Below are 25236 nucleotides of genomic sequence, written 5' to 3' on the forward strand. Positions count from 1 at the left end.
GAGCCCCTGGAGCTGCAACAGTCCAGCCAACCACAAGTACCCAGGCATTCATGGGATCCCAGGCAGTAATATTAATGCCACAGAATTAATTAGTGTCTATAACACTGAAAGAACAGCCAGGAGATGTGGTCGTAACTGTTAATCACCATGGCCAGAAGTGTAAGCAGCACTCTGCTTCTGTGGCTGAGCAGCTGCAGCACCCTCTTCCAACAAACCTGAATGAACAGTGAAATTTTGCTGGTTAAAATGCATTTCTCTCCTAACAGCGGAAGGAACAACTGGATGGAACCACAAAATGCTTCCTATACCCTTCCTGTTCAGTTACCTACAGACACCATCACAGCAATCTGCCTAGATGGCCAAAATGGTGCTGGGGGCACGGTCCAAGTTCGAGCAGGGGCATGGGATCTGCTCCACTAGCAGGTGGGGTATCGTGCTTGGATCCACCAGCTAGGGTACCGGGGAGCTTGCCACCATCAGGAGGCTCAGGCAGTGTTTTCCTGAGGTGCTGGGGACCATGCCATCAGCAGCAGCTTCCTTCTGGAAGCACCAAGGGTGCACATGCAAAAATGCAGCCCACTGGTACAGACAGACACATCGACAGAAATCTGTCAACGCATGTTCACAGGTATGTGTATGCTCTTTACACACATAAAGAAAAACAGGCTTGTAAATCCACTGGTAAATCCAATGTAAGAATCCAGTGAATCAATAGATCACTTATTATCATCTATGACCCCTTCCACCAGCACATTTACACTCATAAAATGCACATCCCACTCTTGTCTATAACATCTTGTAATCATTGATCAACCCTCCAAAGAACAGTCTATGTGCAACCACCACCCAACCGTTCATATGTGTGATTTCAAAATTAAATTAGCCTGTACACTGGCTAATTTTTCCTGCATATCAGCCAAGCAGAAGTTTATTGCAGTTGTGGTTGGAAGGCACTTGGTCACATACAGACAGTACCTCCAAAGTTCTCAGCCCCATCAAGACTGCCAATTAACTTCTAATGAAGGTCGTATATAATTTTATGATCATACATATTGGACAGTGTTTTCCCCTTATATTATCTTTATATTAACTAGCACTTGCTCAAAGATGTACAATTTTAATGGTTCTGAGTAGGATGTCATATTTTAAGATAACAGTAACATGCAGATTTTTGTAACACTACCTCATTTCCAAGGAGCTACAAGGCACAGAAATCCCATCAATGACTAATGAGTTGTGGGTTAAGGTGGACATACCTTGCTGTGAAGTCACTCTACTATTCTCGACCTGTGCTGCCTGCCATAAAATTTTAATGCTGCTTCTGATATATTTATGAAATACCTCACATAGTCTTTGCAGGATGACAGAAAGATTTACAGCTGCAATTACTGCAACCACATAGGTTTTAGCTATGCACTTTAAACTTTCGTACACAAAAGTATTTAACTTTAATACAACAAAGGTATGTGGTGCCACAGAGCAACCATATTGGAACTGCATTAGGAGAGATTTATCTCCCTGTACCAGGAGGACAGCTGCTCATCTCACCTGCAAAGAAGATGTCACTGCAATTAATGATGATGAGGAATTTGCCCCTTCCCTCTCCCACCAGTTGTATACCAGCCATCAGCACACAACCTGTTGGGACTGCAGGTGGGCCCAGATGCACAGAGCTGCACCACTGGCAATACCAAGCTCTGCAAGCCACACTTGGTTCACAGAGCTTTGGCACCACCGCTGCCAGACATGAGGCCAGGGATGCAGTGCCAGTCTGTGCTGGTTGCTGCAGCTGCTGTCCCCAGGCTTGGGCTGCAGGGCTGCCTGAATCCTTCACAAAGCCCCATTCCCTGTTTCCAGGAAAGGCGAGGGGCACAGAGCAGACGAGGGGCATGGAGTGTCCTCCATCCATGCAGGATGGACTTTCTCTGCTCAGGACTGATGAGCTGGTAGAGCAGGTGGGATGTAAAGGAAAACTTCCGTCTGGCAGAAAGTATCAGGCTTTCTGGGTCTCATCCTAAATTGGTATAGAAAGTACCAAAAATTATCTCATGAGATGAAATTCTCTAAACTATGTAACGGAAATGTTGCCTTTGGTTCAGATGAGAATATTCCACTCCATGCGTCATCCTGACTTTAGCCTGTTTTATAATTTCATCCTTCATAATGATAATGTAATGAGTAGTTACTTCCAGGCATTACACAAGTAATTTAGCTAGTAGCAGAAGCAGACAGAATATTACAAGTCATAACATCATAGCAGCAGTGTGGAAATGGTGAAGTCTGGAAATGAAGCATTTTGGTAGCTTGATAAATATATGCTGCTGCTGACATGTAAGCAGTCTTCAATTATCTGCAAACTCAGGTGTTAATGGGGACAGGAAAGTGTCTGCATGCTTGAGGGAGTATCCTCCCACACCAGCATTTTCTCAGGCTTCCCACTACTGTCCCCAGCCTCAGTGACCATGTCAGACCATGCCAGGGGCCAGCCATGGCTCATGCTGGGACTAGCCCAGCAACTCTGGCTATATCAGGCCACATCCTGCCCTGTCTGCCAAGGTGGCAGAACCTTTGATGGGCAGAAGTCTCTTGTCCTTATGCAAGCCTCCTGCATAGATGAGCACTCCCAGCTGAACCACTCAAAAACTCAGCATCCTAGCCCTTCTGCCTGCTGCCTTCAGCTGGACTCCAGGCTTCGGCCACCCCTGAACTGGAGCATTAGCACATCAGCAGGGTCTGTTTTCCCCCTCTGGTTCTTTCTGTCATCACAAGGAAGTTGGGCGAGCTCTGAAATACAGAGAAATGGCCCCAGCAGGGATGTCAAGTTTTTCTTTCTGACACCAAACACAATGCAAATGAATGCCTTAGTGACAGAAGACAGATAATTTCTCACTTGATTTTCACAGCACTGCTTTGGTTTTACACCACATCCACGTTACAGTCATCTTTTTAATGCAGAGAAAAACATGTCAGCCTATCTCTGGTCAATCTCTAGGAGTGCAGCAGCTTGGTCCTCCAGCAGGACGTACGCCCTGCTGGCAAACACTCTGTAGCCAAAGCCATTTCCAAGTACTGTCTGCAGCCGATGGCCCGATCCAGCTGAATTAGCCAAAAGTTGTGCTGAGGGAGAGAGCATGTGGTGGGAAAAGTATGACAGACAGGGTTTCTCTTCCCACATGTAGCAGACTGGTGCTTGAGGACATCTTGGCATGGCACACCCCCCAGGGGATGTATGGCTCCTCATATGTCCCAGCAGCCCGGACCACCCTCCACAGGACCACAGTCCTCATTGAGGGCTGGCATCATGTGCTCTGACTTTAATAAACATGCAAGACTGAAGACTACAAAGCCTGGGTTCAGGTAGCTCCTTTGTGCTGCAGGAAGCTGGGAGGAAGAAAAGAAGAAAAGAAGATGGGGCAGCGTTATCACCCTATGCCCACACCTCTCACCAACACAGCAAGCAGCCCTTCTCCTGCCTGGGCACTCTCATCCCCCACTGTGGGGTCCATGCACACCTCTTCATGCAAGCAAAATATCTGTGTACACTTGGAAGTTATCTATTCTATGACAAAGAGTCCATGTTACAAAGCGACCTTTGCTGCTGCTACCTGAGACTGACAGGATTCAGCGCAACTGCTGGTAAACAGACATTGAGGCGGGACTAGAATGCTGTTAGGTCTTTTTGTGTAGGAATTAAGGAGGTTACATTTAAATTTCCTGGTTTATGCTGCAGTCCATGCAGAGCCTGATCCCAAATCTACTGCAGTCACAGGTGACGGATGACTCACAATCAAAGTGCCCCAGTGCTGTATTTCATGCCAGAAATAAACATCCTTCTTTCTGGAGACTTCCCACTTCCCCATCTAGGCTGTCCCTCTTCTCCCAGCACAGCCAGACAGTCCATGAGCAGGGCATGTGAGAGACTCTTCCGATCTGCACACACTATGTAGGGGTTCACACCTGCCCAGGTGCACACACAGCAGTTTTCCAACACAAACCCTGCTTCCTACAGTTCGACAGCCTCCACTTCAAAATATGTTCTCAGAGGAAAGTTCTGCCATTGAAATAAGGCTGTCCTTGGAGCACCTTCCCTTGTTCTTAAGGCATGCCATTTTGCTTGAAATTTTTCATTTAATTTGGTTTACTTTTAATTTTGATTTTTTTTGCTCTGATCATACTATATTGCATCATACTGCATTGCAATCTACTGTAGTCTTTTGGCATTTGTACTCATTTAGATAAAGTATCAATGTGTCGAGAAACTCCTGGAAAGAGAGTACTTAATTCTCAAAATACTCAAATTCTATTTGTGCCACAGACATCAGTTCTGAGCATTGGAGGTTACCTTAGGGCAGATATTCTGTGTTCAAACAGACCTAACTGCAAGCAAACCCCCTACAATAATCATCACACAGGAATCAAGCCTAAGTCCAGCAAGTGGTAAAAAGGATTAAGTTATAAATAATGTTTTGCAGGAGACAGATTGGCTACAAAACCCCCCAAAACTTCTGTGTGGGTCATCCTGCAGCAGCAAATGCTGGAAGCAGGAGACATAGTTCATTGAAGGACAACTTGGAAAGTGCCTCCTTACACCACAAAGCAGGGCAGACACTGGATCCCTCAGGCTGTTACCCAGAGCCAGACGTATCTTTCAGCACACACAGAAACACAGGATTGGAGCAGCGCACGAAAAGCTGGTCTTTCATGGGGTGCTCATCATGGGCGGCAGAGAGAGTAGCCAGGGTCTAACCCTCAGGAGGAAAGAAACTGCATCCTCCACAGTACCTACCACACAACAAAGCTCTGGACAGGTGGGCTGTAGAGTTCAGATGTGAGGGGAACAGAGACTCTGCTCTCCCATCCCTGCTACTGGCTGCTGCCTTCGGGGCGACACTGTGCACTCCTTGCATGGCGCAGTTCCCCAGGAACGCACCAGCCACATCACACTCCTGCCCATGGACACAGCAGACCATGAAGTGCTTTTCACTCCACTTACTATAGGGATCTCAGTGCTTGCTCATAATAGAATACAGTTTGTCAGAAAACAGCCTGATGGATTTTGGTGGATGGGTCTGGCTCCCGCGTGCACCCAGCACATAAGGCACAGAACCACTTCAGTGACTGAACCACTATTGGCAGCATGACAGATGCTGGGCAGGCTGCAGTGTTAAAACCTCTGGCAACTTGTTTGCAACCACGATGCCTTTGTAATCTCCAGTTGTTTTAAACTCTGGGTACTGACATGAGACAAGAAGACGCAAACATAGAAAAGCTGAATGCTCAGAATGATGACGCGTTTTCTGTGCTCTCACATGACTGTTGCTCTGCTCTGAGAAACCTCATCATGAGCAATGGGGTTGGGTTCAGCCCTGTGAGCACGAAGCAGTCCAGGTCAGCTCCAGTCATGCTTTTCAGCTTTTGAAGCAATGCGAGGCATTGCATTGGAAGCACGGCTCAGGGTACCAGGCACTTTAACTGGCTTTTTGGTGTTCTTCTTCACTAATCCAAACCACAATTTCCCAAAATCAAAGTTAGTTTAGATCTTGTGGCTTTCTAATTACAGTTCACTTTTTCTTATTGTGTTTCCAGGGACAGATGTCAATATGACAAACGCAGAGCAAACAGGAGAGGACCTGTGGACAGCAGAGGATGCAGCAGCATACCTCACCTGTGTCTGGCCACTGAGCTTTCACTACCACATCAGGGATGCACTGCCTGAGGAGCTACTGGTTCTGAGAGTCAGCAGACAACGACCCTTTAGAAAACTCTTTGTAAAGCTGTTCCTGTGTTCCCAGAGGGGAGGACAGCAGTGCACCATGCACCCCCTGCATGCAAAGTGAATGTCCTTGATGCCCAGAGGAGACTCCAGAGCTGCCTCAGAGAAGGTGAACTGTGGAAGACAAGCTCTGCCAACCAGCCCCACGCCAGGTCCTACAGGGCTAATGCAATTAATAAGGAGAGGGCAAGCTTTTAACATGTCATCTACAAGTGCCTTATCTTTAAATTTCCAGGCATTTTAGAGCAGGCTCGTGTTTGTTGTAGCTGCCAGCACAATGAGGCTTGCAGGGGACAGAAGAAGTTTTAGTAACATAATAAATAAAAAACCACAACCAAACAAAAAAAAAAACAAAAACAAAAACACCACCAAAACAGCCAAAAAGACTCCCAACAAACCAAAACACCAAAACCAAACCCCAAAACGGAAAGAAAAAACTTTTAAATTTTCACTGTTTCTTTTATAATCACTGACATCGCTTAAAGGAGGGCAGCACATCATAAAACTGAATGAACCATCAACAGAGAACAGCCACCGTTTTTCTTGTGGGTACCTCTGCATGTGTTGCCAGTGACAGGAGCTGAGAAGTCCCACAGTTGCCCCTCAGGGATGCAGGATGGAGACCTGTGCCATCAGCACAGAGCCTCCAGTCTTGTCCTCACCATCCATAGGGGTGGCAGGAGGCCATGGTGCTGCAGGTAGCATCCCTCTGATGTCAGCTGCACACTGCTTTGTGCAGCATAGCATCCTCCACATTGATGCTCAATGAGTTCCGTAAGCACAGCCAACCTGTTCCAGGCATCCTCGACAGGGCTCCAGAAGAAATGACCATAGACTGCAGCTTCTATCCATCAGCCCTAAAACCCCCCAACAGTGATACTTTTTGTTGCAAACAATGGCTTAACTTGAAAACTGCCATCTGAACAGAGCCCTGTCCTATCCCATGGCCTCTGCTCAACTGCAGGAGCCCCAGATGCCAGCACTGTCCTGGGGTGAAGAAGGGATGATTTTGGCATCAAGGTCTTGCTGGAAAGTACCCCCTGCACCACAGCCCCCTCAGTGCTGCCCACACAGGAGCCAGCTGACACAACAGATAGATTTGACTGAAGGTAGCCAAACTGTCACTCAGGAGGTGCCCCTTGGTACCTCTTCTGGATGAATCAACTTGAGGGTGGGCTTGCCTGAGCTGCTTCTGTCAGGGATTTCAAAGGGAACAAGCAGCTGAATGTGGATCTGACAGCTCAGCTGAATTAGGGCTATTTGCATGCTAATTTCTACCATGCTTAACTCACTGGCAGACCTAGAGCAGGAATCAGCCTCTGCGTGTTTGGAGCAATGCTTGACTGATTTAGCTGCGTTAACGAGCAAATTATGGTAATTTTGTTGTTACAAATGCATAGACATTTCCAAAGAGTGGAGCAATACGTTTTCTCTCCTCCTTCTCACTCCTAAAATACAGGCCCTTTTGCTTATATACACTTCCCCTTGCTTACTTATGTTTAGATATGCACAGAATCTCACCTTGATAGGAGGAGAGAGAAATTACAGCCGGAGCAGAGGGAGCCCACAGAGCAGACAGGACCAGCTCTGCAGAGCACAGGACACGGGACCTCATCCTCAGCTGATGTGAAGCGGCAGAGAGCCTTGGTGGCCAGCGGTCATGTCTAGCTGACCCCAGCAGAGGATCAGGTCTCTAATGGGAAGGCGGGTTTGGGAACAGCAGATCCAGAGGCTGTTAGCTTCCCAATATTTCACCTTCTTGCCCTCTCCAGTGTAATTTCTAAATCAATTTAACGAAATAATATCTGACAACATCATATTGAAAACAATATAAATTTTATCTATACTCTGTGCAAGCGTGGTAATTACAATTCTGAGAGATGAATGCCAAAACATTTCTCCAGACTTCCAAGGTGCTCACAGACCCTCACTCAAAGTGTACACAAGCAGCAGATAAACACATACCATTTTCTTAACTGCTTCATTGTTAATTAAGGGAACCATTTGTCAGTTTATTTGCAATCTGGTATTGCCCCAAGATATTTGTGATGGTATATCACTTGCTTCATCGTATGTGATGAAACTTCTCCAGGATTTGTCCTCCAGATTACATGAGGCTGGGGAGGCGTCTTTGTGGAGCAGCACTAGACTTGAAGAAAAACAGTAAATTCACTTAGCCAAAGGATGCCAGCTTTCAGCAGTTCTGGCTTGTGGCAGCAGCTCTTCCAGCTGTGGAGGTGGAAGTCCAGGGTGCTCTTGTGTGCATCTGCAGGGGGTGAAGGTGTTTTGGGGCATACCAGGTGATGGCTGGGATTAAGCTACATGGGCTGCAATAAGTGGTGATACCAGCACAAAAAAATTAAATGCCCATAATCCAACACAGAGATAAACATCCCCGCTGTAATGCCAGCATGAAGCAGGTGGAGCAGATGGTGAATGGACTAAGGAGTCACCTCCAGACTCCAAGGAGGTAACTCTCCACTTCACCAAAGAAATGCTAAGGTTTATTTGCATTTGCTTTCAGTTCTTCTAGCACGAGGGGCCTGATTCTCCTTTCACTCTCACTGGCCACAACAGCATCACTGCCCATGTAACCAAGCAGTTTCAGCTTTGTGCTGTAAATCAGAGAAGAACTCAGTTTAGGCTGTGTCACTGATACTCTCTGTCATCCCACATACCATAATTTGCTTTGTCTTCCCATTTTTAAGTGTTTTACCTCCCAGCTGCTTTGCTTTCAAATATTTACCGCTGCGTGTCAGGAGATTACAAAAGGCTATGTTGAAACTTTGGCAAAGGCAGAGACAGAACCAATAACAAATGCATTAAAATAACTGTGAATTAAGTCTTCAGTGTGCTAGGGGGAACAAAACCTCACCAATTCCTACAGGTTTGATTCCAGAGGTCTGATATCCTAACTGCTGCCTCCAATCCGCAAAGCTCACATTCCAGTTCCCTTGCACACCTCACTGCAGGCTGGGCTCAAGCAGCTGAGTGACAGTGCTGTTCCTTGTAGTCTCAGGTAGGAGAAAGAGCCCCAGGAGGGAGAGGTCACATAATCTCACTTCTTCTACACACTAATACCTGCTAGCCACGAGAAAAAATGCGTCTGAAAACCACGTTTTGTTTCCCAGCATCATCTCCTTCTGCTTCACACATTAAAACTAGGATCTTCTCCTAGCTAAGAGATGGATAATGGCACCATTGGTGTTTTTTATGCTTTTCTTTTCAAAGCTCAGTTTTGAATGTCACTGTTTTCTAGTGCCTTTAGTCAGGAATTGCACATAGACTTCATATAAAGGGAATTCATTTGTTCAGGGTCACTGCATGGTTTTTCATTAAAAACAAATTACTGGTGTTCAGAAAGGACATCTGGGTTTCGAGAGTCCCATTAATGACTATATTCTCAGCATCACTATTCCGGACAGTCTACCCTTTCCTGTCACCCAGTGCTCAGGGCCTGGCAGGAGAGCAGGGAACAGGGTGAATGACAGTCCCAGAGAGGGGAGGATGGGCAGGAGGCAGGATGTCCATGCCTGGAGATGGGGAGAGAGAACAGGGGGAAACAGAAACCAAGGGGCAGCAGGGGCTACTGTCCCAACACTTCTAACACAAGAACAGGAGTAAGTATTTAAGTGAACAATAATGGCTCTTTGAGGATGACCTTTCCCCAGCTCAGCTACAGCACCACAAACCTGATGGTGAGGGCAAGCAGATGCTGAAGCTGGACATGGGTATGATTTGCCCAAGACCCCTGCCAAGCCCTTGCTGTCCTGGCAGTGAGAACTGCCATAAGGTCCCTGCCCTGGCCCCAGCCAGGACCCAAATGGACACAGCTCTAGGGATCATGGTCCTCAGACCAGGCACCCAAGCTGCAGCTCTGGCAGTGCTCCTGTCTGTCATTCTGTCCCCTTCCCAATGGCCACTGCCCTCCACAGACATGTCTTGGGAGCAGTCCCACATATACAAGCAGTGATCCATGAAGACAGACCTGACCCTGTGCTGGAAACAGGCTGGTAGTATGTGGAGAAAGAGACAACCAATAAAAGACCGCAGGCAAGCAGTGCTGGCTCCCATCACCGTGCCAGCCCCAGATGGGAGTGCACTGTTGTCCACACAGGAGGAGGAGCAGTGCTGGAGAGAAGGTCCAGCCTCCTGGAGGTGAGGGAAATACAATAACTGTCCATAACCAGCAGACCACTGCACATAGAATCTGTTCCCCCTTTCAAACACCTCACTTCAAAAAATGTTCTGGGACACCCACAGAGGTCACAGAATAAAATCCCTGCCAACACTGCATTTTCCAGTGATGTGCTCCCACCTAGCTGCTGCTGTGCTCCTAAAGGTAAATCTGCAGATGTGAAGTAGTAAAGGGAGAAAGGACAGCAGAAGCTGCAAGCAGATGACAGCATCAGTTCCATCAGAAGAGCAAAACAGCCCAGAGACTGACTGCCTCTTTGGAAACAAGTAACCAAAGCTGGGAGGTACTGGACTGCAAGTACTGGATGGGATGGAGAAGATGCAGTTTGTTCTTGCCTGCTTTTCCCAGGAGACAAAGGGAAGGCTGCTGGGAAAATACTACTTGATCTTTCTAAAGCAACAGCATATTAGGGATACAGTCACAGTGTGAACAAATAACACCAAATTACTTGAGATAATTTCTGCAGATAGAGTTTCTTTTACCTGTGGGATCCTGTGTTCTGAGATGGTACTGAGACCACAAATCTAGTAGGAATCAATAGACTGAACTTTTAAATAGATAATAAGAACATACAGAGAGCTACACTAGACAAAATAAACATTTACAAGGGATATAAACTCTCATGCTTCAAGGCATAAGCCACTAGATGATGAGGATTAAAGACAAGTGTCCACTTTGGTCAAGCTGCTCCAGGAGCTGCTGCATCCCTCCCCAGCAGCAGGCAGGTGAGGTCCAGTGGCCAGGCAGTAGCTGTTCCAGGACCCCATGGCTTCCTATGACAGATGCCACACAATGCTGTCCATCTCCTGTCTACTCCCAGCATGTCCAGGAATATTCACCAATAGTCACCCATTTTACAGCAGGTCTAGCTGCCTTCCCCCTTCCATGCCTGGTCTCCCAGACAGGAAGCAAGCTGGGCAGCTGGTCACGGAGTACAGGCAGATGGAGGATCCTGAGCTGGGAGCCCATTCTGCAGGGCTGCAGTGACTGGAATTAATAAACAGGAGAACCAGGTCCCTCCCTCATACAGTACCAGACGGAAGCATACAAATTTCTGATTCTGCAGCATGTTTTCATCAATGCCATAATAAAAACATTGAGTCACGGGATGATGGGGCATTTCAGGGTGGAACAGACTTTGAGAGGTCTCTAGAGCCTGATCACAGTGGGACCAGCAATGAGGCTAGACCAGGATGCTCACAGCTTCAGCCAGCCTGTCCTTGAAAAACCCTCAAGGATGGAGACTGTACAGTCTCTCTGAGTAACTTCTTCCACCTCTGGACCCTCTTGATGGGGGAATAGTTGGAAGCTTTTCCTCACACCCAATTTGCATCTTGCCTGTTTCAACTTCATGGCTATTGTGTCTTTGTGCTAGCAGGCCCAAACTGGCACTATTCCCATTGTGAGTCTAAGTGTGCCAAAGAGGGGGATAATCCTCGCTAGGATGCTGCTGGTTGTCTTCATCACCAGGGCACACTGTTCAGCTCCCGATCTGCCCACATCCCCAGAGTCCCTCTTGCAGCCAGTTTTATTGCAGTCCTCCCTTCTCTGGTGCAGGATTTTATGTTTGAATTCCATGTTCCTTCCAGACTGCATGGGTGCCTCCGTGTGACAGCCCTACCCTGGAGGACACTAACAGCATTCTTCAGTTTGGCATCATCTGAAAACCTGACAAGGTGTGCTCCCTTGTTGTGGATGAAGATGCTGACCAGGTCAGACCCCTGGCCATACCCTGCAGTACAGTGGCATTGTGGCATTAACCACCACCTTTAAGCTTGACCATCCAGCCAGTTGTTTTCCCATCTACCTGCCCGTGTGTCCACACTACAGCACTTCACTGTACTCTGTGCTGCAAGAGCACTGTGCTCTACTAGATCTGCACTGCCTCTCTGGTCACCTCTGGCCACCAAAAGGCAGGAGAAGCATGGCTGGGCCAGTTATGTGCAGAGGCACCACATTTATGGGAGCCTCAAGTGATGTAGCACCTGGATCATAAAGCTCTGGGCTGAAACTGAAACCATGTGTTTGCTTGTTTGCTTCCTTTAGAGAAATTTATTCTCTGGGCCACCATAAACATTCACAAGCCACATAAAAAAGGAAAATCCCTGTTGATAAATACAAGTCCCTCTTTTCGTAGGGAAAGAAGGGAGGCAATCTGAGATCACGGATCAGGTGTTTGTGCCGGGCATGGAGATGCAGTGGAGACATGCTCCCATGTGCATCCTTGTCTCTGGCAAGAGGAAGAGAAGGACCCACGGATGTCAGCATAGGAAGCCGAATGAACAGCAGGGAAGCCGGAGGAGAAATAAGCACAAAGCAAGAAGCTTAATCCACACAGCTCCCACTTCCATCTTGGAAATGCCAGAGAGCTGGATGGTCTCTCCAGCCCCACAGGCATGCCACAGACCCCAGCAGATGCAGGACAAACACCAGTAGTGCATCAACAGCCAGGTTCATTCAGAGCAGCACAAGCGATGGCAGTGGTAACATGCATACAACAAAACACCATCCATGTCTTAACATGTATACATTTCTCCAACATCTCTAAGCACTAACACACACAACTACCTAATTATGAGCAGAAATGCACGGCTAACAATTAAAAATCTTATCAAGGAAGCACATTTCTAGGAGAGGGTCCAAAAACTACAACAAAGCAGTGCCAGGTCGTGAAATGAATCCCTGAGACTGGTATACCAAACATGCACCCTTGCTCAGGCACGGAGATTTGTCCATTTTGGAACAAGCAGGGATGTGCTTACAGCACCAGACAGGATCCATCATCTGCTTCACGGTCAGCCCCTTGGGGGCTGTGGTGCTTTCCCTAGGAAGGCTCTGAAACTGGCCCTGCAAAGGACATGAGTCAAAGAAGGATTAAGAAGGCATTTTGGATGCTAGTTAGCAAATTCTCACTTACATGAGAAGGAGAACCTACAGGAATTGCAGCTGACCTTCACACTAGCTAGAGCAGAAAGTTGTTATTAAAGGAACCAGAGGGAGGAACAGTGCAGTTATTCAATATAATGGGTCACATAAGCCTATGTGTAGATAAAAATAAAATCTATTACCATGGAAAATGGGTTCAGATGACTCTATATCACGAAACCCTCACTGCACCTTCTCCGGCTGAGCAGCACCAAGCCCTTTTGCCATCCCTGGCAGCTGCTCCTGAAGGGCTGGTAGCTCCCCAGAAATTAAGCTACAGGTTCTAGGGCTCACAGCTGGGTTTTCAGTGAAAGGTGCTCTGAAAGAAGGCTAGATTCCCACAATGTTTCTAAATGCTTCTAAATCTCCACCTTTGCCATGAATGACAGTATCTAATGCACAGAGGCTTTCAAATGCTCACTCTCAGCAGGAGGATGCTCCTGAAGCGAAGGGGATCTCAGGGCATCGGTGAAGAACCATTCCAGGGGAGACTGGATGGGAAAAGAAGGGGAGCGACAGGGCAGGATGTGTGCCCCTCCAGCACAGGTACAACCAGCTGAGCTTGCAGTTATGCTGAAGAGTTGATGCAAGTTCCTATCTTCACCAGACTTGAACACCCAGCTGTGCCATTGCAGTCAGGCAGGCCTGGCTGAGACTAGAAGAAACATACCAATAGTGTCTGTGTGTGCGTGTCCATGAGAAATGGCATGAAACAAAGACGAAACCTCACATTCTTTTCAAAGAAGACTTGCTTTCTGATGTTCACTTTTTATTCTCACTTCTCACAAACTGCATCTGACACTTTCTCAGCAGCTCTTTCTGAGGCTACTTCATGTGTAAAAACTGGTTTCTAAACAACCTATGATCTAACTTCTGCAGACAATTTCTAACTCTAATACAAACATAAAGGGCTGATTTTTTTTCTTAACTCCTTAGTGATCTGGTAGAACCCAAATTGCAGAGCATAATCAAAGCTGGTAACAAAGACTAATCCTGAAAGACCCTGGACATCAAATCAGTCACCAACTCCCACTTTCCTAATACAAGGATTTTTTAATAAATCACCACTTCCTGGAACCATGTGATTACAAGTAACAATCTGACCATAAGCTGGCTCAAATGACCTAAAGGGCTTGGAAAGCAACAGGGGAAAGAGAAAGAATCCCCAGTTTATCACCACTTTTCAAATCATATGATGCTTAAGGCCAACTTAATGACTTTTAACATATATTTGGGCTTTCCCCCATAGCCAGCAGTATCTGTCACATCCAGACCAAAAGTGGCACAGCTTGGGCAGAAATCCAAGCAGTTCTTTCAAGCTGAAATAAATGTGCTCATTTCCAGCAGTATCTGACAGGCTCCAGCACTGGGGCAGGAGCAAACCCTGTGCTCCCACCCCTGGGCACTGCCAGCATCCTGATGTCCTACCCTTTGTCGCACGCCGACACATCCAACAGCGGCTGATGGCTGCACCTGTGATGTCATGTGCCTGCAGACCCTGCTCTGCCCACCCCTCCACTCCTATTAGCCACAAAGGCAAGTGCTCGCCATCAGCTGGCTCATGCTACATATCCTTTCTCACCGCACGGCTCCAAAGGGTTAGGAAATTACAGGTATACAGTGTCCTGAGGATAACTCAGCAACCCTTGGGAGGCAGCCAGATGGGCACAGACTTGTGCAGAGAAAAGTGGAGGTCAGGACAAGTCCAACCCCCAAGCATCAGCAACCTCAGCAGTAGGACAGCATGGAGGGACACAGCGTATTCAGAGGAAACAGGTGGGTTACAGCAAAACCGGTGTCAAATGGTAAGCGCCTGGCATGGTCCAAAATGGAGCAATCCCCAGGCTCCACAGGAGGGAGGCTGGGGGCTCTTTCAGCCAGTGTAAATTATTTGCTTGAGCAGTCCATCAGCTGAATCACCTCCTGCACTGGGGGGCCTGGTCTTCCTTCACTCAGGCCTGCTTCACATCTTGCCTTCCCCTCCAGCCCTGTGGCTTCTGCCTCATGCTCTCCTAAGCCCAGAGCATCCACAGAGTGCCACATTCTCCTCCTGAAATGCTGTCTTTTTCCTCCCCTTTTATTTCCTGCACTCCCATCCCCCTCCACTTTGAACACTCACCAGGCACCATTCCTGTCAGTGCTGGAGCAGAATAGCTGCCCTGTCCTGCAGGAGGGACATGTGGAGGGTATCCTGGGAGTGTTGTGCTTGCCAGCTCACGACCTGAGGAATCAAACCAACAAATCACCACGTGAGGATCACAACGAGCAGACACAGTTTTACATCTCCCCAAATGCCCAAAACACAGCCTTACATTTGTCATCACCACTCAGCAAAGGAACAGTGTGGGATTTCCAGCCTGGCAGGGAGGGCAGGCAGGAGGGCAGGCACAGTTTTGCTTTCTCTATAAGCTGCCACAAAGCTCTGGTGAAGTGAGAGATGGGAAAGGGAAGAGCAGAGCTCTGCAGGGAAAGGAATGTGCCTGCCTGGCTGTTCACCCCTATTCCCAAGTTCCTCTAAAGCTCAGATTTGTAAAGTCAGAAACAGCAAAATGTGAAATAACACTGATGTTAATTACACTTCCCCCAAAAGCTCTCCAGAAAATCAGAGTACACTGGCTGAAGGTTTGCAGAGATCTAAATACAATGCAGGACATTGTTTTTATCTCCTATTAAAGTCAGTTAAAAAAAAAACAAACAAACAAAAAAACCACAAACCCAACACCCAACAAAAAAAAACCCACACCACCACCACAAAGGAATAAAAAAAGAAAAAAAAAAAAGCCAAAACCCACAAGACATTGAGACATGAAGACAGTTTAAAATATAGTTTGCTGTGGTGCCAGAAGAAGGGAAAGATTTACAGACACAGGCTGATGTACTGCTCTTTACTTAGACTGCAGAAATGTCTTTATCACATACCCACAGGTCTTCCATGGAAATGGAACCCCACAGAAAGCAGGCAGTGGGGTGTCCCTCATCTCCCTCCTCCCCTGGACCCGGGGGCCAGGGTCCCCCTCCTGCTCCAGGCACAGCTCCCACATGTTGCTGTCTGCAGAATGACAACGGAAAGTCCATCACAAAGTGATGGATTTCAGGGAAAAACTGCTGTGGCCACAGGTGGTCTGCCAGGAGACTGAAGAGATATTCCTGAAACCCCACTAGGGAGGATGATCATGGGGAGCCCACTCATGGTCTGCTGGACTCCCACAGCATCCTTGAGTAAGTTATCCAAGGATACATTGCTTTCACAGAGCACTCAGGTGCTGTTAGCATCTACCCTGGGATGCCACAGCTGGGTCTGCGGCTGGACAGAGATGCTGCTATCCTCTCCCAGCAGCACCATACACACTGTTCAAGCCACCGCTCTGCCATGGAGATGTGCCCAATCCACCACCCCAGCACAGGGCAGCACTGACAGCACCTGGGCCATCCTGCCAAGTGGCAAGGAGTCCAGGAGGAGACCATCCAAGCCCTAGCAAGCTCCAAGATGCTGCTGGCTCAAACCAGTTCATTAGCTGGGCAAATATCACCATGAGCACAGGTTTCTTCATCAAAACATGGCGTGTTATATCAACAAGAAAAGTTAGGTGACTTTGCCAATTTTAGTGCCACTAACAAGAAGAAATGCATAGATTCTCACGTTCAAATTGTTTTGTGTAGGAATTTGATTTTATAACAGGGGTTGAGTATTTTTTCAAGTCCTTAGAGAATTGGAGAGGTTGAAACTGAATATTTTCCTATGAGGCAACACAATTTTTTAACTTTTTTTGTTGGCAAAATTTAATTTCCAACTGATCTAAAAATAAAAATTGAATTTTTTTTTTATTTTGTTATTTTCAAAGAAACGAGACCTCATCTGATGAGACCAGAGACAGAAACGAGGTTATTGCAAATTGCAGCTCACCACCCCCAGGTCATGGCCATGAAGGCCTCTTCCCTCACCACCCCATCAGACAAAGGGGTCCATGCCACAATGCTCTGTCAACATCAGGCACGTAGGCATTGCAGCAGTGATCTCTCAGCACATGCCCCACTTTCCTTGGCACTCTGCATCCACAAATTGAGATGTGTGCTGTTCCTCTCAGGACCTTCCTACAGAATATTTATGGTGCATTTGCACCCTGAAAGAATTTAAGGTTCCAAACAATTGATTAATTTTCTCTCCAGTTCTAGGGGGAAGCCAGATCCCTTACGGAAGGGCATCATGAGTTCTAATTATTCAAGGCAGGCAGAAAATGGCTCTTTCAGATTAAAATGTTCTCCCTTTGTTACTGCCCTGCTTCCTTTCTCCTGTACAAAATTCAACTCTGATTACATCATCTCTAAGGCCTAGAGAAGGCAAAAGGATCTGCAATCTACCTAAATTTGGTTGCAGAAACAAAGTTCCCCACAGTGCTGGCAGGGAGCACTGGCCCTTGGCTGTGAGCTGTCCCTAATGCAGAAGAGAATCTCATAGACTGCACTCCACAACAGCATCCTGGAGCCCTCCATAGACCAAAAAATGGACACCGTGGCTCTTTTCTTGCTCAGTGATGCAGCTTAACAGTACTTTTCACTTTCTCCAAACGCCACTGTCACACTCAGCACAGTCAGGATCAAGGGCACTGAGCAATGTAGCCACCACTGGAGACACCAAGAGAAGTAGGAACTCAGCTTCTCCATAAATGAAGCCAGTATCACTGACTGCCTGTTCTGGGGGTCTGGTATGGTTTCCACCACATCTCATTTCCAAATTAAACATTCTGGTATCTGCTGAAAAATGTTTACAGCAGGGTGTCGTGGTTTAAACCCAGTCAGGTAATTCGTTCGCTCACTTCCCCCCCCCTTTCTTGCCCTCCCCCTGCTCTCGGAGGGATGGAGAGGAGAATCAAAAGAATGCAACTCCCACGGGTTGAGATAAGAACAGTTTAGTAACTAAGGTGTAACACAAATCACTACTGCTACTACCAATAATAACAATGATAAAGGAAATAACAAGGGAAGAGAATACAACATCTCACCACCAGCCAACCGATAACTTGCCCCCTCAGCCCGACCAAGCACCGACCGATACCTCCTCCAACCCTGCAGTCCCCCAGCCCTTCCGGCTAACTCCCAGTTACATCCTGGGCATGACGTGCTGTGGTATGGAATACCTCTTTGGTCAGTTTGGGTCAGGTGTCCTGTCTCTGCTTCTTCCTGGCTTCCCCTCCTCCCTGGCAGAGCATGAGGCTCACAAAGTCCTTGGCCAAACCAAAACATCCTTGTTATCAGCTCTGTTCCCGAGCTGAAAGTCAAAACACTGCACTGCACTAGCTACCAAGAAGGAGAAAAATGACTGCTACTGCTGAACCCAGGACACAGGGTCACTGCAGCCAGGACTCGAGCAGAGGCTGGGAGGCAACAAGGCTGGCAAGAGGTGACCAAGGGCTCAAAGACAGGATAAGAAGCAGGCTCCACCCCAAGGTATTCCCACCTTACTCATGTAGGCAAAGCAACCAAGAGGAAATTAACATCTACATTTTAGCACTGGGCCATGGAGACATAAAGACCGAGGTCCTTCAAGACATATACTCTGAAACACCTTTGGGGTAGCTTCTTTAGATGCCTAAAGTTGGAGATGGGGCACAAGCGGCTGCAGGAAGAGCTGCCTCCGTCCTCTCCTTCTTCGACTCACTGGGCTGGTGTCACATGGGACAGAGCAGCTCAGCTGCAGCTCCAGCCCATGGAGAAGATAAACTGAAGAAGAACTGAGAAGGATTTTCTGCCAACAACTTGTACCAACACTATGAAGCCACTGCCTAAAGATTCAGACACCCAAACACCTTGCTGAGTCTTGCCTGCGCAGGACTGCCTGCACTCCACAACCCTTGCCACAGCATCATACGGATACAGTCAATTAACCCCTCTCTGGAAATCAAAGATGCAGAGCAGAAGAGACCTGAGGTCAAGATGACTGGAGAAGACTCCATCCTGGAGATGAACTCCATCCAGACAAACTGCTTTCCCCCTCTGTCTCTCAGCCTTTCCCTTTCTTCAGTGAAAAAAACGTTTACCACTGAACTGCTGCTGGTCTGAGGGATTGAAAGCGCTGCAGCATGGTAAGCAACAGAGCATTTCAAACACATGTCCCATCCAGGTGTGCTACAAGGACAGACTGGCCAAGCAGACCCTTAGACAAGCAGGTAGCAGTAACTGGTTATCAGCACTGCCTTGGGACTGTGTGGAGCTGCACGGGGGGGATTGCATGGGTTTAGGCATGGGCATGGGCATCAGCACTGCCACTCCCAGGGAGCTGCTGGGATCAGGCACTCCTCTGGGGCCTCCCAGTGAATGACCAACACAGGAGAGCGTGCCAGGGTGCACAAGCATGGAGGAGTTGCCTGAAAATAGGCATCAGGCTGAGGGAGCACATGCATCTGAAAATGCCTGGTACCATGCCAGCTAGGCCCACCTGGAGAGAGGCTGTGGACCACGCTGCTGGGCAGCAAAAGTACCCCATGGGATAGGGAGCAACAGCACCCTAGCTGGCTTTGGAGGGAGCAGAGCAAATGCCTCTATTACAGGTGATCCTGTATACACACAACTGTCATGAACTTGCTAAGAGGATGAAAAGCTGCACATCTTTTCCAGTCTTAGACATACTCCTGCCAGAATTCATCCCTTATTACTCCAAATCCCAGAATATGACAATGCCAAATAATAACTGCATCAACTGGCACTGTGGGACCAGAGGGCACAGACACATGTCAAAGTGCTTGGCTCTGCACACCAAAGATATGCAATAAATGTCCATCCCTCCATTCACCAGAAGCTGGCAGTGCTCTTGCACAGAGAGCAAATTATCATTTCTCAAGAAAACTGCAAATAAGTAATTTTCTTCCATAAAAGAAATTATTTTGCAACCAGAAAAAAAAAAGGAGAGGTTAGCAACACTCTGCTGAGCAGACATGGCAAGTAGCTTTCAGGCACAAGCAAATGTCTCCACTGCAGGACAAGCTGCCTGAGGCTGACTGGGGCAAAGCAGCAGCAAGCAGCAGCAAAGGACTCTCCTGTCTCCAAACCATGGTGAAAAATACCTGAGGGAGTAGCTCAGGAGCATTCCTCCATTCACCCACCTTTGGGGAAAAAAAAATCAAAAGGCAGCAAAGAGCATTTCCAAGTGTGTCTTTATATACTACTGTGTGTAAGCGTGAATCGAATTAACTTCAAATGTAACTATTAATGAAATTATCTCATTTTGCTATCAGCTCAGCTTTCATCCATGGCAGTAATTAACCACTGGGGGTTGTCACTCCCAGACACATGGCACAAGGACTTTCCCAAGCTCAGGTGCTTCAAACCTTTGCAGAATTCATTACCCTGACAGTGTGAAAACCCTTCACTTTCAATACCACAGGGCACCAACATGTTTTTTTTACTTTATCTAACAGATTGCCAGTAACAGTATGAAAGAAATGTACCCACAGGTAATTAATTATTGAAAAGGATACATTAGAAAATGCAGGGGTTCAGGTGGTAGGGAGGGGTCTTACATAGCCCCTTTTGCCACTGACTCAGAAACATCCTCTGCAATAGCAAGACCAGTTATTTTCCTCTCTGAGACACACTGTGGGCTGCACCAAGGGAAACCGAGCCTTCCCCTGCCACTCCATGCTTACAGCAGATGTAAAATAAACTCAGGAGTGTGGTCAATGATTAGGCAGTACACTGGGTTAATGGGGTAATGCCACCACTCCAGAGACAAACGTTTAAAGCCAACAGGTCAGTAGCGTTGGGAAAGCCAGCGTGGCAGTCCCAGCGAAACCCCAAGTGCGTTCACTCTCATCCCGAGGTGCTGGCCCATCTGAATCAGCCAGCCAAGGTCATGCCTAGGACCAGGGCACTCCACCACAGCCCAGCATGTCCCCACAGTCTACCTCACATGCCCTCACCCTTCTGAAAGCAGCCCCCCACCTCTAGACTTGCTCACCTGCACTGAGCACAGCCGTCATGGCTCCATGCAGAGGTTGCTGCCTCACCTGAGCCTTCCTGTCTTGCCAGAAAACAATTTTTAGAAATACAGATTCATGCTAAGCGAAGTGGAGATGAAGAGATGCCACCACACTGTGACCTGACCCTCACCCAGCAGCCTCTGCATGCAAGAAATCCCAACACCTGGCTTCATGCAGGGATGCTGCATAAAAAATGACAGCAGTGCACCAGCAGAATTGGCAAACTCCTTCCTAAAGGAGTTGGATGGATGAGGCTTGGCTTTGGGCCGTGTGCTCCCCAAAGTGACCTCACAAGATCCCACAGCATGAGGGGAGAAGGGTGGTGCCTTGATGGCACCACCTTCATCAAGTGATCTCAAACACTGGTAGCACAGGAAGGGACCTGCCCTGGTGCTGCTCTGCCACCAGGACGACCAGAACCAACCCGCTGCTTCCAGGAGTCAGTGCTCCCAGCTCTATCAATGGGCTTTGGCAGCATCCACACCACACCAAGCATCGACCACCCCAGAACTGAGGGAGTGACTTAACAGCTATGGATGCGCTAGTTTAACACCAGAAAAAAACAAAACAAAGTAATGGCAGAGATGGTGTTTTGGGAATCATTTGATCTCTGGAAAGCTAAACCCGAATTTCCAGACTATTTCAGTTAAACCTGTTACCAGAACTGACTTTCCTTCTGCAAATCCATCTCCCACTTAGAAAAGCTCTTCCCTTACCCAATAAAGATTCTGACATTAACGCTGTTGCTTAAATCATTATCCTAAATAAAATGTTTTTGCCAAATGTGGAACCCCATTAGCAGGAAAAGGACCTGACCAGTGCTATCACCTGGTCCTGCCTCCCCTGCAGCCTGGCGACTCAGATTTTGCAGACAGGGTCTGCTCGGGGCAGCAACACAGGGCAGCAGAGCACCCCAAACCACAGATGAGTATGTCTTAAAAAGGTGAGCTCATTTTATTGTGCACAAAACACTGCTCCTTGCTCAGCACAACAGCAGCGTGGTGTCTCCATTGTTACTGCCTCAGGTTCAGAGCTGCTGCACACATGGCCGGCTGTTCTGTCCTGTCCGAACATGGCTCAGACTTTACATCCCACTGATGCCCACGGGATTGCATCTCTCCCCATTACACCAGGAAAAGAGATGCCACTGATACAGGACCCCAAGACACTGAAATGCTGCTGTTAATGAGTAACTTCCCTCCTGTGCTCCTCTAACTCTCTATTTGTGAACATCAAACCTAGTGCGGCATGCTTACTGCAATGAGTTACCTCTCCTGCACCTAATTAGAGGCAGATAAAACAGTGGTAACACACAGATCACCTGTAATGATTTTGCTGACTCGATTATTCTTCTGACAATTAGCTCTGGCTGCCAAAGCCTCACAGGAATGTCAAAGTCTACTTCCTACAAAGCAGGTAATGTCACAGGTGTGACCATGAAATCAATAATGAGGCATAGCTCTTGCAGAGGGCATTCAGGTCAGATGGAACAGCCCTTAAATTAAACATTGATAAGCAGAACACAATTATCCATCATGTTTAAGTGCCTGCATGAAATTAGCAGCTAGGGAATGGGAGCAGTGGGGGAAAGATTAGTGGAGGAGGTTTTGAAATGCAGAGTGTCCACCGTGACTGGGGTCGCAAAGGCTTCTGACAGTGGCACTGTAATCTGCTATCAAAGCCATAAAATTCAGATTAAGCACAGTGCACTGAAACAGGGGTTGCAGATATGGGTCTATTTTCCTCCTCATCTGCAAGATAGCAGCAGATAGCTGAAGTAGTCCAGAGCTTCCCTTTATAGCAGGTGTCTCTGCTACTCTTCCTATCGACACAACTGCACTTTTAAAGAAGAGGCAGGACAAGAAAAAGAAAAATTAAGGAAAAATGGTACTTTCTGGTAAAGCAAAAAAGCAGTGAAGATGTACAGATGAATACTCCAGTCTGTTTTCTCTGCAATTTCTAAACACCAGTCCTGGAGCTGCAGTGTGCTTTGCCCTCACCCTCGTCTCTTCTAGAAAATGTCTTTCAGCTGCTGCTGCATAAAACTCCTTTCCCTTCTTCCTTGCAGCCATGGAGCTCTTTCACCCTGTGAACAACCCAACAGTCCAGCTTTCCATGTACATTAAAATGTATTTTATGTTGCTAGTGTGAGAAGTCTGAGACTTGAGCTGAGCTGCACTGTCACCAACTGTGACTTTCAAAGTCCACGTGGGTCCCTTTCACCTCCTGTAACACATGCAAAATTAGAATTCCCCAGCTTGACCCCTCATTTAACGTACACGCACACAAAGTATTAGAGGGGATGTCTGTATGGAGACTAGGAAAAGGTATCCTAGGTGGACAATGACTCTGCAAGAACCTACCCCTACCCTAATTCTTGCATAGCCAATGTACTACAATGGCCAACTACATGTAGCCACGTACTACAATGCATAAGCAGAATTTAACTTCTCCCTCTCCCCCAGTAAATGAAACCTTCATGCCTTGCAAGCTTTCTCTTTGTTCATCTCAATGCAGGGTTAGCAGGCAACTGGTGGTCTGGGTATAGAAAGGCACAGCTTGGGTGGGTTTCAGGTGCACAGCATCATATGTAGAGGGATATGGAAAGCATAACCATGTGTGCCAGACAGACGAAGAGGGTCCCACTGCTCTCCAGGTGCGCTATGCCACCAGCCCCAGAGAGGACAAGTATCTATCACTGGCACTTCATCTATCAAGGGAGCACTGACAGGAATGGAGGATGGATGGAGTTGAGCACAAGAAGGATGAAACTTTGTGGGAGGATACACAGTGGTCTGGAGCCATTTCAGCAACACAGCCATTAAATCCCTTCTGTGAGATTGTTCCACTCCTAAACCCACCTGGAGAACAGCAGGGAGCTGCATGAACACATGCTGCTGCAGCCAGAGCAGCTCCCCACAGGAGAGGGTCCTCTGTGAGAGGCTGCAGTCTGCCTGGCACAGTCTGCAAGTGCCACACAGGTGCTCCCCTGCATGCTTAAACCTGGGAACATGTTCTTTTTACTGACAAGCACAGTTATTCCCAAAGGAGCGGACAAACAGACAGGTTCTGGGAAACCCTGTCCACAGCCAGGGTTGCCCTACTGCCAGCACCCAGCATTTGCTCAAGCATGGTGGTGCATGGGAAAAGCACGCTCTGATACCCTATCAGGGCAGAAAAAGGGGGCTCAGCAGCCCTGGGCAAGTGCATTGCTTCCTTAGGTTGCCAAGCCATGATCTCCAAGTTGAGGGTGCGATGGCAGGCATGGGACCAACAGAGGAGTCGAGTGTTGCACTAAGTGGGGTGCTGGCGAGGGTGTCTCACCCAGCATTGAGCCACTCCATCAGTGGTGTGTGGGCACACTTGCTGCTGCAGCCCCCGAGGGCTCTAGCCAGTACTTCCAGCTCTCTTGATTCAATGTCAGAAACATTGGCTCATTAAATAAAATTAGGGAAAGAGAAAAGAAAAGCAAAGCAAGGACGGGTAGGCAGACAAGCTTCGGACTGGCATATGCTGGGTAGGCACTGAGACATCTTCCAGCAAACAGGAAAAGTTTTAACGACGTGAGAACATTTGATTTCCCTTTTTTTAAAAAATATACTAAAATAATTAAAAAAAAAAAAACAACAACATATTTTTCAAGTTTGGAATAATTTTGCCATATAAAATGTAAGCTACTGAGGACAGATTAAAAAAGCAGTGCAAAAACAATTGGTGCACACTACTATGGGCTGGTTTTACCTTGTTTACTACTTTAAATTGTTGAACTTCCCTCAGATCTGGTGGGCTTTTTAATAGGAAATAGACCTGAAAAAAAGCCAAAATCTTAAATATTTTCACAGGGCAGGGAAACACATTTCTTCAAGTCTTATTTCAGAGCACGGCTCAGCACGCTGGCAACTGAGGGTCTGCAGGGCTCTGCCACAGCCGAGGGAGGCTGGACCCTGCATATGCTCAGCCCAGGATGGAGACCCCAGAAAGGGCTCCTGGGCTACAAGGACCCAACAATCAGAGCTCAGCTAAGCCCTCACTGGCTCTTGGTCCAGGTCTCAGTCCCTCCATCAGTGTGGAGAAGCATCTCCCCAGACACCACATTTCAGGAAACTTTGCTGAAAACAGCCTGAAACAGGCACGACTCCCTGTTGACATTTCTGCAGCTCATAATGCAAGATGGGAAGAGGCAACTTTGCAATCAGCATTATGACTTGATGAAGTAGTATGAGGGAAGCTAAGTCAGCTTCCACAGGCTCTGGAAAGAAAACTGCAGCCTGGACACACAGACGCACAAAGGTGCACACAGGACAGAGACATGTACAGGCTCCTCCTCCATATCTGGTCATACCACTGGTGCCAATTATACCAGTCTG

General features: G+C 47.6%; 1 protein-coding gene across 2 annotated transcripts in view; it reads right to left on the reverse strand.

Annotated features, from left to right (window-relative positions):
- The window catches only part of PAX5 (paired box 5), a 132779-nt gene that overhangs the window by 17559 nt on the left and 89984 nt on the right, over positions 1-25236 (reverse strand). For both annotated transcript variants that reach the window (XM_061445355.1, XM_061445356.1), the window contains exon 8: positions 15016-15117. In XM_061445355.1, coding sequence (XP_061301339.1) covers positions 15016-15117 — 102 coding nt within the window. The remainder of the gene's footprint in view (positions 1-15015; positions 15118-25236) is intronic.

Source organism: Pezoporus flaviventris, unplaced genomic scaffold (assembly GCF_033815535.1).
Source record: "Pezoporus flaviventris isolate CSIRO_AGI_PZ_B2104156 unplaced genomic scaffold, CSIRO_AGI_Pfla_v1 ptg000004l, whole genome shotgun sequence".
Taxonomy (NCBI): Eukaryota; Metazoa; Chordata; class Aves; order Psittaciformes; family Psittacidae; genus Pezoporus; species Pezoporus flaviventris.